The sequence below is a fragment of the Poecilia latipinna genome, unplaced genomic scaffold (genome assembly GCF_001443285.1).
Source record: "Poecilia latipinna isolate Pla-1442-1.1 unplaced genomic scaffold, P_latipinna-1.0 Scaffold2874, whole genome shotgun sequence".
Classification (NCBI taxonomy): domain Eukaryota; kingdom Metazoa; phylum Chordata; class Actinopteri; order Cyprinodontiformes; family Poeciliidae; genus Poecilia; species Poecilia latipinna.
The window spans coordinates 37417-55294 of record NW_015115490.1 but is presented as its reverse complement, the minus strand read 5'-3'; the positions used below and the strand labels follow the sequence as shown (position 1 = coordinate 55294).

At 42.4% G+C, this 17878-nt stretch overlaps 1 protein-coding gene across 5 annotated transcripts in view; it reads right to left on the bottom strand.

Moving 5' to 3' along the window:
• Window positions 1-581: 581 nt before the first annotated feature.
• tsc2 (TSC complex subunit 2) overlaps window positions 582-17878 on the bottom strand; it is a 27202-nt gene continuing 9905 nt past the window's right edge. For 3 of the 5 annotated variants that reach the window (XM_015021823.1, XM_015021821.1, XM_015021824.1), the window contains exons 21-41: window positions 17634-17768; window positions 17354-17543; window positions 17180-17273; window positions 17000-17102; window positions 16442-16536; window positions 13399-13539; window positions 10898-11059; window positions 10537-10698; window positions 10180-10292; window positions 9667-9909; window positions 9306-9554; window positions 5698-5843; window positions 4155-4762; window positions 3571-3649; window positions 3038-3124; window positions 2299-2485; window positions 2079-2218; window positions 1920-1998; window positions 1756-1847; window positions 1004-1102; window positions 582-908 (exon numbers count right to left, since the gene is read on the bottom strand). In XM_015021823.1, coding sequence (XP_014877309.1) covers window positions 741-908; window positions 1004-1102; window positions 1756-1847; window positions 1920-1998; window positions 2079-2218; window positions 2299-2485; window positions 3038-3124; window positions 3571-3649; window positions 4155-4762; window positions 5698-5843; window positions 9306-9554; window positions 9667-9909; window positions 10180-10292; window positions 10537-10698; window positions 10898-11059; window positions 13399-13539; window positions 16442-16536; window positions 17000-17102; window positions 17180-17273; window positions 17354-17543; window positions 17634-17768 — 3372 coding nt within the window. In that variant the 3' untranslated portion in view covers window positions 582-740. The remainder of the gene's footprint in view (window positions 909-1003; window positions 1103-1755; window positions 1848-1919; window positions 1999-2078; window positions 2219-2298; window positions 2486-3037; window positions 3125-3570; window positions 3650-4154; window positions 4763-5697; window positions 5844-9305; window positions 9555-9666; window positions 9910-10179; window positions 10293-10536; window positions 10699-10897; window positions 11060-13398; window positions 13540-16441; window positions 16537-16999; window positions 17103-17179; window positions 17274-17353; window positions 17544-17633; window positions 17769-17878) is intronic. The other 2 variants (XM_015021825.1, XM_015021826.1) reach the window with 1 other exon arrangement.

Genomic DNA, 17878 nt, shown 5'->3' with positions numbered 1-17878 from the left:
TTTTTACCCCATTTTTTTTTTTTTTAAAAAAAAAAAAAAAAAAAAAAAAGTATTAAACTTATTTTGGATAACTGAACATTTTCTATTACACCTGATCCCCATTTGAGTCAACTTAATCTTCTGATGGATTTTCATGCTGCATAAAATCCATCAGTAGTTATGAAACCACATTTAGTTGTATTTAAACTATTATTGGGTTTTTTTGTTCGTTTTTAAATTAGCCATTACATCAAAATATGACTCCCAAGGATGTTGATATGAAATCTCCAACTGATAAAACTACAAAAGGCACAAGAGGAGGAAGCGAAATGACCAGAAATAACACTAAATGTTCAAAAAGCATTCCTGCTCAGAAAATATTTTTACCAGGAGATACTGAAAGAAAAACATCAGGACTGGGTAAGATGCCCCAGAGTAAAAAAAACTAGATCTGAGCATCTCAAGTATTTGGCCATAAATAAAATATTGTCTTCAGACTCTTGGTAAAGAGCTTACAACTACCTCATCACTGAAAGACAAAACTCATGTTTTCTACAAATTGGCTTTGTTTCCTCATGCTAAAAAAAACCCCATAAGGAACACATGATTTCAGATTTTTTTTTTAAATTATCACTTTAATTCATACAGTAGTTGACACAAACACAACCAGTCTGTGTTTCTGTGTGTGTGAGAAAGAGTGTGCGTGTGCGTGTGTGCGTGTGTGTTCAGTCTGCCAAACAAAGTCACCCCTGCAAACAAAGTCAAACAAAATCAGTAAAGTCATCCACCGTCGAAACAAGTCTTTTTCTCTGTCCCGACATTTCGGGAGTCGGAGCTGAAGCTCCTTGTTGAAATGCTTTATTCTGCTGAGTGTGTCCTTGGGTCAGTGAGATTCCCGGAGTCGAACGGGACTGGATGTCTTCTTGAGCCTGAGGCGCGGCACAGAGTTGGGAAAAGACGGTTTAAATTCAGACTGGCAAACGTTAAGTGGAAAACGTTTCAGTTCTCTAGTTTTTAAACTCACTCTGGTCCTGATCCTCTTTATGTGTCGTAATCTGGCAAGCCACTTGGAAGCATAAGCATCCGAGGGATTCGCTCTGTACTGATGCACCAAAGAAGCCATCTAGACACAGGAAACAAAGATTTATTCTGGGGGAGTTTAGGGAAGAAACTGAATGTGAAGAGTCTTTTCACAGAATAGATAAAAACAAAAAAAATCTACATAGTGTGCACAAGTTTTTTTTTTTTTTTCCTTCAATGTTGGTTTAGTGCTTCTGTGCTTTTTACCACCTGAAAGTATTTCATATTTTCTAATGTCAATTTCACAAACCTCCATTTATTTTATTGGGATATTTATATGATAAAGTAGCAGAAAAGAGAAAGAAAACATGACTTTGAAACTTTTATGGAAAGTGTGTAATGCATAAATATTTAATCTCCTAATGTAACGCCTTCAAACTCCACCTAATTAATAAACCGTCAGTCTGACTGGATTCATTCCATCTCGGTATGAATCCAAATAATCAGAGGTTTGTTAGAGAACATTAGTGAACAAACATCATCACGAAGATCGAGAAACACGAATACAAGCGAAGGAGACTGATGTGAAGTCTAAAACTATCATTTTCCTTCTGCTTCACAATTATACTAATTTGAGTTGGTCTATGATAGAAAAACAAATGAGAAGCAGTGAGGTTTCTGGGTGAAACTTGACAAAACGTGGAAAAACTTCAACAGAGGTGAATATTTTCACAAGACTCTGCAGATCAGACTCACATTTGCATGCAGAGCCATCTGTCGAACTAAGAGTGGCAGGTTGCGGTCAGATACGATTTTTGCAACGGTGGTATCAACCAGGCCCTCCAGGTCTGAAAATGTAGAATAAAATGAGTCACATCGATGATGACGAGGAGCAAAACATGGCAGCAATCAACTCTCACCTTTCCGACACTGCAGGGACACGAGATTACATTCATAGTCCAGTGGCTTAATAACGACTTCGACGAAATTAAATTGACCCTGAAACGGAGAGAAACGTACTTTGTAATGAAAGCTGAAATGCCTTCTAGCGATTTCTCCGAATGAGTTCGCACATTTACCTTTATGGTGCCCAGTTTGTAATCTTCCCCCGAGTCGTTATAGACCACCATGACGAAGTCGTTGCCGATGTGTCGCTTCTTGTTGCAGCAGCCCTTGTCGCTCTCTCTGTTCGGCATCAGCGTGGCTATGTGGAAGATGGCTGTGGACACACGGTTTCGTTTAAAACTTAACCGCCAGCCGCCGTGGAAATAGCCGGCGTTGTGACGCGAGTGCACGCACCCTGCATGATGTCGTCGTGCCAACAGTAGGTGAACTCTCCGTCGTCGCCGTACTGGTCGAGCCCGCCCAGGAAGATCTGGTCGGGGTCGCAGTCCTTCAGGTGGATCAGTTTGCCGAGGCCGGTGAGGAAGGCGGCGTAGCGGTTCGACCCGTATTCGTTGGACAGGATGGCGACTTCGTTGTTGACCTGAAGAGAGAGAACGAAGAGGATGAAGGTGGCCGGTGCTGCGAGAAAGTATTTGCAAATGCTTACAAGCTCCTTCTGCGTTTGCCATTTTGCCACACCTAAATGTCTTGCATCATTAAAGAAATGGTAACATATATATGAGACGAAGTAACCAGAGAAAATAATCTGCAGTTTTCAAGTAATGAAGAACAGAATCTGACAACATGAAGTAGTCTGAAAGGTTTTAAACATTATGCATTATGAACCTGTTACGAGGGGTAATTACTGTTCCACATTTCCTTAAAGGGGCGGTGTTGTGCGTTTTCCAGACACATGGAGCCATTTTATAACATGATCAAGAAACTATTACCTTCAGTTGTAATAAAAATGCTTTACAAATCAAATTCCTGCATTAAGCCTTCATTTATGCTCTCAGCAGCAGCGCTGCCCTGAAAGCACTCGGTGTGATAAGCTCAGTAGGTGCACAGTTACACCAGGTGTTTTTAATTGCTGCTGGTCTCCCCAAATCGCTTTTCACAGCTGCGTATGATGTAATGAGAGGTGTGTTCCCACCTGGCCAACTCCAACAAACACGACTCCAATCTTATGGGTGTCGTAAGGAGGCATCTGGTCCAGAACCTTCACAGCCCGATCGATCACCTGCAGCCGGGGAGACAGGACGGACGCACAGCGGACAACGAAGGGTTAATGGCGTTCGTCAGGTATTTACATTTCTGAGACAAATTATCACACTTTTGCAGTAATTCTGCATCATTTATAGAATGTAAAATCTTACATTTCCAGACATAGAGAATGATCCAATCTTTACCAGGTCATGAAATCAATACAAGCAGTTGAATGAAAGGATTTACTTAATTTTTGACTTATTTTTTTTATACATGTAAATACCAGTATGGAACCAGTTCTGTGTCTCGTGCACTTGTGGTTACATTTCAATCATTTCCACACATCATGAAGACCAGATCATTTTCAATATGTTCCTAGAAACTGGAAGAGAGTTTGCTTTCTTTTGACCGTTTATGCGGCAGCGCTTCGTTTTCATTGGCTGGATCGGATCGGACCGGCATGGGGAAGAGGCGGCTTACCTGAGTTTTGGGCAGCAGCAGCGGCTTATTGGCTTCATTCCCAAAGAAAGGAGAGTGATATAGCTGAAGGAAGACAAAGCTAAAAAGAAAAAAAAGTGTTTCAAGAAATGATCCTGGAATGAGAATCTTCAAATAAAAAAAAAATTCTAAAGAGGTAAACATAAATGAAGCTTTTAAAAGCAAATAAATCTGGATAGCCGCTATTATTTAATATTATTTTAGAAATTATTTTACAGTGGTATTCTGACTAAATTTAGATTTTAGATATAAAACTTTTTGCTCCTAAGATGGATTGATTTGTTCAGCCTACAAGTGAAGCCACCTTCACATTTGATCAGTCAGGTGCAGGGAAGACACTGACTACTCAACGGGGCTCCAGAGAATCCCTCATGAATTGGAAATGTAAATCTCTAAATGTAATCTTCAAAAAAATAAACTTAAAACCTGAGTAGAGATTTAGCACAACTCCTACTGCAGAAAATGCAGATCAAGTTCAGGTCTTTGGGTTTTTCCCCCCCATCTGTCCATTAACAGTGGATTTAAGCCCAGGTCCAGTCCTGCCTTTAACAATCTGCCCCGACTACCTGGGACTCAGTCCGGAGATCTTCTCTGCGTTGCTGGGTCCGGGTCGGCCGTGATATGAGTCCCTCTCGGTCTTCCTCTCTCTCCTGGAGGACGGGGCAGAGACGGAGATGGTGTGACCTCGGGGTCGGTGGCCTCCGCCGGGGGAGATGGGTCCAGGCAGAGCTGGCGCTGCCGGAAAAGCCAACTTCATGGCAGCTCCTCCGCTCTGAGACGGCAAGCCGGAGCCCTCGCCGCCCTGGACCGGACCTCCTGGGCCGTTGAAGTCCGCCCCAGTGCTCCCCTCTGCTTTGTCCTTGTCCGGGCAGGGCTGCTGCAGTGTCTGAGGCTTGCCATCTGAGGGCGCCCTGGGCCGAGCGGCATCGCCCTGGCTTTTCTCAGACTCCAGCGCTGCTTTGGTGAAGGCCTCTGGCAGCGTCTGCAGCTCCGGCGACGAGCTCGACTTGTTCAGTCCGTGACCCTGGGACTGAGAGTGGCTCTGAAAAGGAAGCTCGGGGCCCTGGCTGCCCGGGGTGGAGGGGCCGACGCTGGGCTGGTCGATGGGAATCGCTCCTTCGCTCACCTCCTCCAGAGTGGATTTCTCATCATCCTGACTGGAGGTGGAGGAGGACTGAAAGTCAGGCAGAAGGGACAGACAGCATTATTCCTTCAGCATATTCTAGCAGATTAACTCGTAAAATTGTAAAAAAATAAAAATAAATAAATAAATAAAATAAAATAAAAAAACAAGATTTTATTACTTACAGAAAGTAATAAAGAATATATCCAATTTAGTTCCAAGAGGAATCAAGTTGATTTATGGCATAATAACCAAACCAGATGATCCCAGCATGCATCAGGGTGCAACAAAAATATTATTTATAATCTACCAAACATGTTTTTTTTCTGTCCCAAATTATAAAAAGACCCCAACACATTTACAATAAAACAAATACGACAATCCTGTTTTGTTTTTTTTTTAAATAATGTCTCCAACAGTGTTTTCCATCATCATTTAGTGACGTAGAATAAAAAGGTCAAGCATAAAAAAAACTTTAAATTAATCTTGGTGACAGCCTCTTGCTGAACATTTTCATAAACTCATACATTTGAGTGTGAATTTATGTTTATTTAATAAACTTAATTTATTTAAGGGATTCAATTTAAAGTTTATTGATCTTAGAGAGGATACTACTTGCATTAATACATTACTTGAAAGTTGCCTCCAAAAAGAAAATGAATTGCAGGGTCATTTACTGCTCAGCAAAACATGTTATCCTGGCAGGCCTGCAAATAAACGCAAATGTGAATAAATCTAATAAAAAGCATTTGCTCTCACCACTTTCCTCATTCTGTCCTTTTAAAACGGCCCCCATACTCCATTAAGCATGAACACGAGTGGGTGAAAATAAACTGTTTTTGTTCTTCGCTGCAGTCATAAGCAAAACACAAAAGCAGCCCGTTTATCACATCGAACCCTCGAGAAACAAATTCCTGCAGGAACCATCGGTTCTCGTCAGAATCGGCTTCCTTGGGTTCGTTTCGGCCACAGCCGGTTCGACTCACCCTGCTGAGCGGTCCGGGTAGCGGCGCCTTGTCAGACATGAATATGGGCTCGGAGGGAATCGGCTCAAACTCTTCACCCTCCACCCACTCGAGGGGGGCGTTCTCTGCCGCGACCCCTGAACCCTCCTCCGGAACCACCACGGAGTCTGCAGCAGGACACATCGGTCGTTACAGACGGGAGAGACGCGTCAAACAGTTCACTCCGAGCTACATCCAGGTTAGTCACACAGACACGTACTGCTGTAAGAGTGAAGGAGTAAATATTTCAGCAGCTGTCAGTAGTTATTATTGACACAGTCTCTCTGAAGATTTTAGAGGCAAATTATTCATTCTGACATGGAAACGGAATCAAACACATTTGAACATCAATCAGCAGGCTCAGGCCCGTGGAGGTGGTCACAACCTACAGAGAATCACACACAGAAGTGCTGAGGAGCTCAGATCAGTTCGGCAGGTTGTTTCTATTCATCACACGCTCGCCTACTCCATTATCATTCAGATTCATGCAACTTTGGCCGCTTCCCTGCTTCACTGGCTTCCCAGTAGAGCAAAGAAGTGCCTAGTGAGATCTGGGCTTTCCTGTTAACAGAAGTTGCCTGGGGGTATATTTCAGAAATTTGAGAGTTAGGCATTGGGAAGGAAAGAGAAGAGAGAAAAAAAAGAATCAAAGGAGGGGTCAAAAACTACACTAATTCCACTTTTCCTCTGCTACTGATTGACTGATCCAGGAGGAGGCACGACTTGGTCATCGGTCACAGATGACCTTCCCTCCGGGGTTAGGAAGAGACGTTCATGGAAAGCAGGGACGTTGAGGTTCCCAACTTGTACAAAGTTTGAGCGTAAAACAGCCGGTCGTAAGACACAACAGAGTTTTACTTCATGTCTGCAGGTTAGAAAACTAACAAGACGAATTAAAGGAACTTTGTACTTTCACTTGGAGTGAAAAGTACAAAGTTATAGTTTAGTGATTTCATAATTGTTCCTAATGAAAATTGTGAAGATCTGAGCTCCATTATTTACAAGATCCTGTCAGGATTTCACCAGTTTGGAAAGCTAAAGATGCCGATGTTTTCAGAGGAGACTTCAGGGGAAAGTGTTGCCTTCTACCACAAAGCCTTAGGGCTAAGAAAAATTAAAAAATTGCAAATAGTCATATTGTTATGAGAATAAAAATCAAAATAACACAAAGTCAACATTACAAGTTGTAAGATTACCAGAATCGTCGCAGTAATGTGAAAATAAAGTCATAATAGCAGCAGCAGGCCGTTTCCTGCTCCTGATTATAAGCTGATGCCGACGTGTTTTCCACAACTTTATTCTGGTAACATTACAGATGTATTCACAAAATAATACGACTTCATTTTCATACTATTAAGACTTTCATTTCGTATCACTTTATTCTCGTAATCTTTACTCTGTAAGTGGAAAAAAAGAAAACGTTGCAAGATATTCATTACCCATTCCCCTTACTGTTTTAAAAGTTAACGTGTTTCCTAAATGGATTCAGATGTTACATATTTTTGGCTCATCTGTTCAATATTTCAGTTCAAATTTTCCAGAGTGACTCAAAAGTGTCTCTGTGTTGTGTCTGAAAGAACCACCGTTTTGTACAAGTGAGGAGAAATATACCACCGCAGGGGTTTTCTGGAAAGCAGGGGGGGAGGAAGAGGAGTGGGGTCACACATGATGACGGTACCTGCCCAGGAAATGCTCCTGTGCAACCTGCCAGGAGCCGGAGGTCCTGGGGGGCCACTGGCCAAACCCAGAGACCAGAGCGAGCCGCCCACTGCAGGCGGGACGAACGGGGGGGTTGGGGGGGGAAACGGGGGCAGATCGAGTCACAAAACACACCACAGCCAATCACAAACCAGCATTTCCACCATGATGAAGAATCAGGAAAAAGGAGGGGGGAAAAAAGAGTGAAAAAACAAGATGTGATAATGGGAGTAAATAAAGAGTAAAGACAAAATAAATTCAAAAATGAAGTCCAGAATAAAAAAAAGAACAAAAATGCTGCAAAAAAACATTACAGAATTAAAAAGATTAAAAGGATTAGTCCGTTTTCTTACCAGCTGGTCATTTGGGAACCGATCCAATGAGACTAAGCAGTGATGGGTAAGTCGGCACTGAGCGCAGAGCTTTGAAGGACATAATTACTTACTGGGATGCAGACACACTTGGCATCTATAGAAGTTAAACCTTCCCACAATTTGTCCACAGACAATACAGATTTTATTCAAAACTTCAACGGTGAGATTTTCAATCAATTCTAACCTTTTTTTTTTTTTTTAGAAAAGAAATGTTTGAGATCTACAATGACTTTGTATCTTGTTAATAGAAAAAATATGACTATTACTTTGATTCAAATATTGGCTGTTTGGTTTATTGTTAAAATTACAGGAATGGACAGAGAATATGTGTTTAGTTTTTAAAAGGAGATAAATATTGTTCTATTCCCAGACTTCTTTCAATTTGAAGATTTTGGTCTGTGTGGCAAAAAGTTTGTACACCACTGGTTTAAAGTACAGGATGTGTGTCAGAAAGGCCTAGTCAAATCCCAGAGCTAAACCCTACTGAGAAAATATGGTTTAACTCACAGCGGATTGAAAACAATGCACTATGCATTTTAAATTTTGTATTAAAGATTCTGTGCTCCATCTGTCACACATACCCAATATTTTGGCTGGTCTGACACAAAATGAACTGTTAATGTTACTAAATGTTAACAGATTAAAAACTGGATGGTAAACGGTGCTCAACAGGATTTTAGAGAATGTGAACCACGTGAAGCTAGAGCCAGTGTTGTGTTCAAGACCACCTAACCCGAGACCAAGTCAAGACCAAGACCAGCTACAGCTACATGACACAATAAAATGTAAAATATGATCGAAATTGCTTCTCAAAATAATCTGAAAGATCCATATTCCCGTAAGAACACCTAGATATTAAATACTTAATACATTTTACCAATATTAAATATTTCATTTATGTGCTAAAATGTGTGATGGTCTCGTGCCATCCCTAAAAACATAACGCCCTGGGCATTTGCCCATATTGCTCATGTAAGAAACCACCACTGTCGGCACCATTAAACATAGCAATTGAGGCAATGCCCTGACGGTAAATAACACCGTCAGGGCCAAGGAGCAACAAGCAAGAAGTAACCAAACAGAAGGCGCTCACCGTGACTGTTTTCACTCTCTATCTCAGTACATGAAGCCAGGTAGTCTGACACCATGGCAGACATTACAGCCATTTGTAATGTCTGCCACTTTGAACAAAAACAATCAAAGAGCAATGTGCATGCTCTGCGTTCTCTTTCATTCTTGTGTTTTAGTTATTTGTTAATTTAAATATCAACGTACATTATTAAATTAAATAATGATGCAGTGCACACAGTTTTATTCTGTCTCCTCCACAATTGTTTTATTCTGTCACTGTTTATCGTTCCTACTGGAAACCCAAACAAATTATTTAACAGCTGGAGCATCTTCATCAGACGAGGCCATGCTAGTCACTTCAGCGAGACACATTGTGACGTTTTAATATTATGAGATTTCGTTACAACCCCAAACATGTCCGCCAAGACTCCTTATCCTGAAACTCACCGGTGCTGGAGCGCTGAAACAGGTTGGCCTTTCCTCCGGCGCTGCTGTGTGTTTGAGTGAGCGGTTCGGAGGCGGACGTTGGCGCTGGGGCGGCCGTGCTGGCTGGAGCGCTGGCTGTCTGAGTAGGAGGCTCCTTCACTCCCTCCATCGCCATCAGGACGGTGGAGAGCTCCTGCAGCGGCAAGTTGCCCAGCTCAGAAGAGAAGGGGCTGGGTGGGTTCTCCAGACACATCAGCCAGCTGGTGTTACCTGAGGTGATGGCGCGCCAGGGAGACACAACTGTGCCGTTGAATCAGGTTGTAATAGTGGATTTAAAAAAAACAAAAAAAAACAGGAAGGGCTTAGCCCCGGGATGATGTACCTGAGGGTCTCCGTATGAAGATCTCTGCCCAGCCTTGAGTGAGCATTGGAACAAACTCGGCGAGGCTGGGGTTGTCTTTGAGCGGAGGGGGGGCAGACAGAGTGGCAGCTGTGGAGGAGGGAGGACCGACGCCGTCCAGGCTGGGGCCAGAGGAAGGAGACAGTGGAGAGGCCAACTCTCCCTCAGAGGGGGAAACCAGAGGACTGAGACTCGGAATAGGACCGGCACGCAGAGCGTGGCCACCTGCAGAACGAGGGGAGTCTCTTTAATCACAAAGACAGACGTCCTTCAGACCGAACTGCAGACAAAAAGATGCTCGGATGAGACATTTACGCCGAAAAGAGGAAGAAAAAGAACGCAGACCAGCAATTTAGAGAATAAGAATAAAAACAACACAGAGAAAGTCAGGAAACAACCACATGGACAGAGTGACACGTCCAGGAGGAAATGAAAGCTACCTGATTTCAGGAGCTCTACAGCTGGCGATCGTCTGCAAAACCGAGCAAGTCTCACCTGACCTGGAGCGGACACGAGTCCGAGTTGTTCTGCTCTGCTGCTGACTGGACTGCGACTCCAGTTTGGCCGGAGCCTCTTTAGTCATTCGGGTGTGAAGAGACGGATCTGACCTGCAAACGCAACGGAGCAAAGGAAGTTCAGAGATCCTCGCAGATCGAGCGAAGTAGTAGAAGAAAGAAAAAATGAAAAAAAATCTTTGCCTTTAGGAAATTCAGACTGTCTATAAAACTGTCTGTAAATGGAGTAAATGTGTTTTTTCTTAAAGACAAACAGCTAAGAGGAAATTTTGCTACTTGATAAGAAGTACATGCAAGGTTGTCAGATAGGTGAAAAAAACAACAAAGCTAGCAGCACCTGGTCATTTCTCCTCCGCCGCCTCCCAGACGCTCTGACATATCCATTCCCAGCAACGCTTGCGTTCTGACACCGCCGCTCGTTGTGATGGTGACAAGCTTGTTGCCCACCAACCAGGTCATGCTGCGACCTCCGGCTAACAGAAACTCAGCGATCGGAGACCTGAGGCGACAGCAGGTCTTTGTTTTACTCCACAAATACAACAATCCAGCAGAAATACTGAAACTGCGAGAGAAATCAACCGGTGGCCAAAATCTTGACCATTTCCAGCCCGTTTGGTCCCGACTGGTGACGAGCCATTTAAACATCTGGTTTAGAGAGAGACGCATCCAAACACAATGACAAACAGGCCTCCACAAACCTCTTTGGCAGAGCAGAGAAGTTTGAGAATACGTATCGCGCCATCATGTCCAGACACGTCTCCGTGAGCTCCAGGTGGACGGTCTTGAGTCCCTCATCGGCCTGAGTCACTGCATTTTCATCAGCAGAGCCCAGACTGCAGGTCGTGGTAGAAGTGTGCATCCTAAAAGATTGGGGAGGGGAACAAATGAGAAATTGCTAAACAGCAGGGGAGCAAGAGAAAAGCATGCAATGTCAGTGAACGTAGGCGTGCATGATCCGAGACAACAGGAATTAAATAGGAATTTAAAAAAAACGCAGAGGCAACACACCGGTAATCACGTTTCCACCTACACCACATGCAAAACGAGCGTTTATATGCACGCTTAGACATGCATACAAAGTGATAAGCGCACAAAACACAGACAAAGGCTGCAGCTTGGTCTGAATGAGCGCCGAGGATATTTTTTGTTTGGTTAGTTTTATGCAGGCAGCTCTGCTGAAGGGACTAATTTAATGATATATTTTTGACTCAAATCAGACAGAAAGGAACAGCAAAGAGTGAGTCAAATCTCCATCTGTGTCCAGTCCAATTTAGACAGTCTGTGGTCGTAACGACCGTTTCAGAGCCACACTTCAGGTGGACCGAGACGCCTCTGTTGTTGACAGGAGGGAATAATTCAAGACTGTTTGAAATCCAAATCACAAAGACAGAAAAACCTAAAAAAGAAATAAAGCTACAAATAATAGATGGGCAGAGACAACTGAATATTAACTGAATGCATCAAAGTGAACTAATTTAGCTTTACTTCAGCCTCTTGATGCACTAATTTGCTTGTTTATTATTGCTTTCTCTCTCCAGACAATAAGGTCTGCGAACAAAAGTAGGAAACTTAATTAAAATGGCTTCATGTCACAAATATTATCCTTTTAGAAGGAGAAATATAAAACTCTCATTCAGACCAAGCCCTGGAATGTGAATTAAATCATATTTACAATATTTTCCTTCTCTTACCTTTATTTATTCTCCTTTAATTTTTATTTTTTTTTTGAATGTGCAGTGGGCACAAACTCTATAAAAACACAACCACTTAACACTCCAAATTTATAGCCGTCAAAGTTAAATATTTCTATGCTTTTAAAGTAAATGATCAATGGAAATAAATAAAACTGATAAGTGTTAAATATGGTCATGTTGGAGTTGGTGCCCACATGGACACAGGTTTAACAAAATGAAACAAACTTACATTTCAGAAAGGAAAACAATACACATATATTTGCAGCCTTTCAACAGATAAAAGCAGGTGAAGAAGATCGACACTGCAGTTTTCTAATTAAACAGTCCGTCAACCAAAAGTTACGCATGTTGCCGTTTTGTTGCATAATGTGTCTGCTATTACTGGTTCTGTTTATAAAACAGAATTTTTGGGGGGAATTTTATGTGATGGACCAACATAACGCATCACATAACTGTGAAATACATGACGCTGCCCCTTTAAGGATTTCCAGATTTAGCAAAGAAATATATCTGTGATAGAGATGATGTGTTTTCTCGTATTTGTGTTGGCCCATCATGTAAAATCCCACAGCATCATGTAGATATTTCTGGTTATGAGGTGAAACGGCTCAAGAGGTGCGAAAACGTTTTCCAAGGCTCTGTAGCAGCACTGTAACCACATTAAGCTGCAGCGTTCGATCTCCTTTTACTCAGACACATGAGCAGAAATGAGGCACACAAGTGATGCAGATACAATCTGTGAGTGTGCGCAGGGATTGAGAACGTTTTAGTCAGAGTTTCACCTCAGCCCAAGCTACTCCCCATCATCCCAGCCTAATAGATTGCCATGGTCATAGTGAAGCCAAATGAAACCAAAAACATGTCAAGCAGGCAAAGAAAGCTGTTGTGCCCATCATTGGCAGAGGAAGCAGAAGTGCCCGCCCCGCCCTGAGCGAAAGAGACCAAAGCTGTGGGTCATAGTTGCTGTCAAAGGGAAATAAAGACGGCGCCATTTTGAACGCACGTGCTCGGCACCAGTCCCTCTTGGCATTCATTTGCTACTAAAGCCAATCGAAACCAGTCAGCAATTCACCCAGCAACGAAAAAAGTAAAGCTGAATCAAAAAGTGCAAACAAATCATAAAATCATTAAAATAAAAACAAACAAAAAAAATTGTGTTAGAGCAAAAAATAAAAACAAAAACATCAAAGTGGATAATGATGTTTTCCAATGGCTTCAACAAACACGGCATGCAAAAGCAAATCATAGGAACAAAATCCAAAACAGCACATGTGCAGAGACAGCCGAAAACAAATCAAAGAGGCCAACACACACCTTCCTCCAGCATGCACCGCCCATTCTAGGGGTCCTGCTTACAACAACCCCCAAAGACTCCTCGACGGACCCATCTGACCCCCCATCAGCCATCCCATGGAGGAAGCAACAAGTGTTTAAGCTGCTACTGTTGGTTTTGTTTTGGTTTTTTTGTTGTTTTTGCTTCGTTACCAAGGAGATTCTTTTCTAACCTGCGAACCGCGTGTTCGGAGACGCTGATGCTGCGGGAGCGGAAAGCCTCCATGGCCGAAAGGTCCCTCAGCTCTTTAACTGGAGAGCTGCTGCTATTGGCTACAGATGCTGCCGGCTTTGCCACTTTTCCAGCCCGCAGGCTGGGGGCCGAGGTCGGCATTACGTTGGGCGGTAAAGGGGTGGGTTGTCGTGACGATGGAAGTGGTTTGGGAGCAATAGTGGAAGGAGTGGTTTTTCAAAAGTACACCAGGAGACAGCAGGAATCATCACCCGAGCACCGCAGCGACACGAGCAGTTGACGGGGGAGGGGGCGAACGCCACGCAGGATGAGGGGAGGAGGGCGGGGCACAGAGCACAGACATCAGAGGAGGGGCGGGGCCAGGAGCAATGTGGGAGGGGAGGATCCAGGATGACACAACCACCCCCAAAACCACAACCACAACGCAGCACCCAATCGCAGGAGGCAGCAGAGGAGGAGGAGGAGGGGTCAAATAAAGAAACAAAAAACAAACATAAGGTGAAAATTAACAGCAGTGAACAACATGAGTCAGATAACAGGAGAAAGAAAAGAGGATTTCAGAAAGGGTAAAACCAAAAAATAAAAAACACACCAGCTACAAAGCAGAGGGTCAAACAGCCTCTGCTACTCAGAAATCAAAAAATACACAGGAAGTATTCAGGAGAGCAACAAAATGCACATTTCAGCAGGTTCAAAGTGACGGAAACGACTAATGTCACAGAATTATAGAAGTAGGGGTGGGTCATATGGAGGACCAAAAGTGCCACAATCCATAAATAAATAAGTTGCTAAATAAATGCTGAAGTATGTTAAAATATTCACATTTTAACACATAACACATTTCTGATAACACAGAAAATATTTATTTGTGTTCTGATAAAACACAAATAAATGTTATAGATGTTATTTATGTTCTGCATTTAATACACTAATAATATCTAATAATTAAAATAAAATTATTTAAATTTAATCAAAATGCTCAAGTTTAAGTGTTTATCTGTACTCTACCTGTCAAAGTCAGGGGGCGGGGCAAAGCCTGCTAAAGGCCATTGGTCTGTCATTTCATGAACTAAAGTACAAAAATATTTTTACTACAAAAACACATGATTTTAACACACAAACTGTTTTTTTTTAATATTCCGTATTTAATAAATTGACAATAGTCTAAATATCTGGATTTGTTCTAAATAATTATCTCCATTTTCTTAAATGATCACATCCATAAGACTGAAGTAAACACGCGTTTACTGGATTGTGGCAGGATTGGGCCATGACAGGACTAAAGCACAAGCTTTGCAAAATAGTAAGCAAAACATCCAAAATTGACCAAAATCAAACCACTGGACTAAAGTTGTGGATTGGAGAAAAGCAGGTCAAATATTAAAGAATACGAGAAAAGCTTTGGATTAAAAAAAATAAAAGAAAAATCTTGAAAATAAACCAACATAGAATGAATGAACGTAATGACCTGCTGAGCACCAATCCTGCAGCAGACATTAAAAGCACAAGGATGATGATGCCATGTGTGAGCTACTGGAGATAATATTGATTATTGGTGTAATATTAGTAGAGGAACCACAAAGAGAACCTAGCAGAGGTTCTCAATCCAGTTGCATTTGTCATATTTTGTCATTTTGCAACCACAGACATTTTATATCAAACACCAAACGTCCAAACTGCAGCCAGAGGCCCTCGACAAAAATGGTAAATAAATTACCACCAATTCAGTTTGATACCAAGGACCACAGACATTCAGTGGCTTTTACACCAAATCAGTACGTTTTGATCTAAAAAAAAAAAATCAAAGACCGGACATCGGGTTGCACTGAATTTTATCTAGTGGTATCAGATGAAAATGAACACCACACTTTCAAGGTTTTTATCTGCGATGAAAACAATGCATGCGTTCGCTTCCACTTCACCAATATGCACCACTTTGTGTTAGTCTGTCACATTAACAAAACAGGAGTTTGTGGTTCCAACTTGACAAACTGCAATGCTACAAATACCCCTTGAAACTGGATATCAGTCCAATATTAGTGAAAACACCACATTCGTTAAGCATTTTGGAGGATGGAAGAGGCGTTTTTGTTTGGCATTTTCCATGAGGTTCTTTAGTTCTTTATGTTCAAAACCAAACTAATCTCTTGAAAAAAAAAAAATATATATATATATATATATATATATTCCAATAGAGCAATATTTGCCAATTAGCTCCAGTTACTTTCAGGCAAGAAAAATCAACAGTCGTGTAGTGAATATGTTGTTTTTTTTAAAATGCTGTTCAGGTGGGAGCAAAACTAACAGCCAATGGTGTTTTCTGAGTTTTCTAGTGACATGAAGATCCAGTCCATAAAACAGTATATCTAATATAACTTTTCTGCTTTTATTTTACAATATAGTTCTAAAATTACAGCTCTTAATGTTTTGAGTCATTCAATTTCAGCTGGACAGACTTCATCCAAGACAATATCCATGTGTGTACTGTTTGTTTCTTTTAGTTGCTTCAACTGCAAAACGAAAAAGAAACAACTTACTCAAAGAACGGCTGCTTACAACTCAGAGTTCCCATCATGGACACAGAATGCGTTTCTCATCATAAACACCAGTGAAATGATAGAGAAAGAGGAAAAAATTTTAGCTCTTCTCTTATCTCATCCTGGTGTTTGTATGATTGTAAAGTAGAGAGTGAGAAACAAAATACAAAAAAAAACAGCCGAGTTATATGACGCTAGCAGCTAAAAAAAAATTTAAAAAAATTAAACGCTACAACATCACACAAGTGATGACGTTAAAACAGCATCCACTGTGAATCGCTTGGCATGACAAATTGTGACAGAATCGATTTTAAAAACGCAAACAGAAGATGTAGAAGGAATAATGATCACCATGGCAACCTGAGAGGAGTCACAGCGGTTAAACACATCAGCGTATTTACCCCCGTCCCTCCTGACGTCGGCCACATTGGGCTGTGTGCGGTGCTGCCGGCTGCTACGTCAGCAGAGCGCGGAAACGTGCTTTACCTTTTGGGTCTCTCGTTGAGGCTGGTGCTCCGCGCGCGGAAGGGGCTTTGCTCGTGTCCGTCGTCAAACGGAAGCAAGGCGTTGGAGCGCAAGCCCTGCAGAGAAACGTTCGCAGGGGTCACTCTGAAATGCGCCGACACGAGTCAGTCCAGAGGCAAAAACATTGAGAACAGAGTTTCAAACCACTCTCTGGGTTTAAATGCCAGGACAATGTGATGTAAACGCGCAAGACAAATTATTCTGAGGATTTTTCCACCTTAAACGTGGCACATGTCCCACAGAAATCCAAAAAATAATAAAAAATAGAGTTTATACCCAGCCTGAGCCCGATACAACCTGACTAATTAACTTTAATTAGTAAAACAGACATATTTTAATTAAGAGTTTACTGCTTTCGTTTTTGATCTTCTGTTCAACATCTTCCCGACCCTCAAGCAAATAACTTTGACCCGACCTGGCCCAATCCGATCACCTAGATTGTTTCCGATCGAAATATGAGCATTATTCATATTTTCCCACAGAAATTTGAAGGTAATAAAACCATTAAAAATTTTTCACCTTGGTGATGTACTGAACAAAGTCCTTGCGGAAGGGGAGTCTGCAGCGTATGAACCACATGGCGATCACATGATGGGCCAGGGATACGATGTATTGATTGAATCTGATGGGGGCGAACAGAAATAAATCAGAGAGCCTGTGCAGCTGACAGAATGCAGGTTAACATGCGACGGGACTAACTTGGACGGATTAGTGTAGGGCAGCGAGATGGCGAACACGCTGACGTACTGCTCGGCTACAAAGTTGGCGTACAGATGGGGTAAGCGCACCAGAGCTGCAAGACACAGAGGACACCAAACATTACACACGTACAGCCTCAGATTATATCTAAACAGATCAGCTTCGGGAACTCACTGGAGAGAAACTCAAGCATGGGAGACGCCATGGCAACGGTGGCAGAGATGTGGGTGAGTTTGACTATCAGAGCCGGGAGAAGCTTGATCATGATGTCGGGCATCTCCACTGTGCACATCGTCAGAGCCACCACACACTGCTTGGCACAGCGATAGATGAGGCCGGTCTCCAGACACTGAACCAACTCTCTCTGCAGGAGGAGAAGGAAATTAAAGCCGGGAAGGTTGCGTGTTAATCTGAAATCTAAAAATGATTAAATTCCAAACCTAATAATGTCTACCTGTCTGGATTGGTCCAGGTAGCTATGGTAAGAGGTTATCGCTGTGAGAACGGGAACCACAGCCAGCTGGACATCTGTGCGGGAAAAACCCTCAGGCATCTTTTTCAAACGCTCTGAGATCTGACGATCCGTCACCTTTAAGACAGAAACGACGTGGCTCAACACCGACTGCTGTTTTGGGAACTCATTAATGTGTGTGTGTGTGTGTGTGTGTGTGTGTGTGTGTGTGTGTACGTGAACGTGTG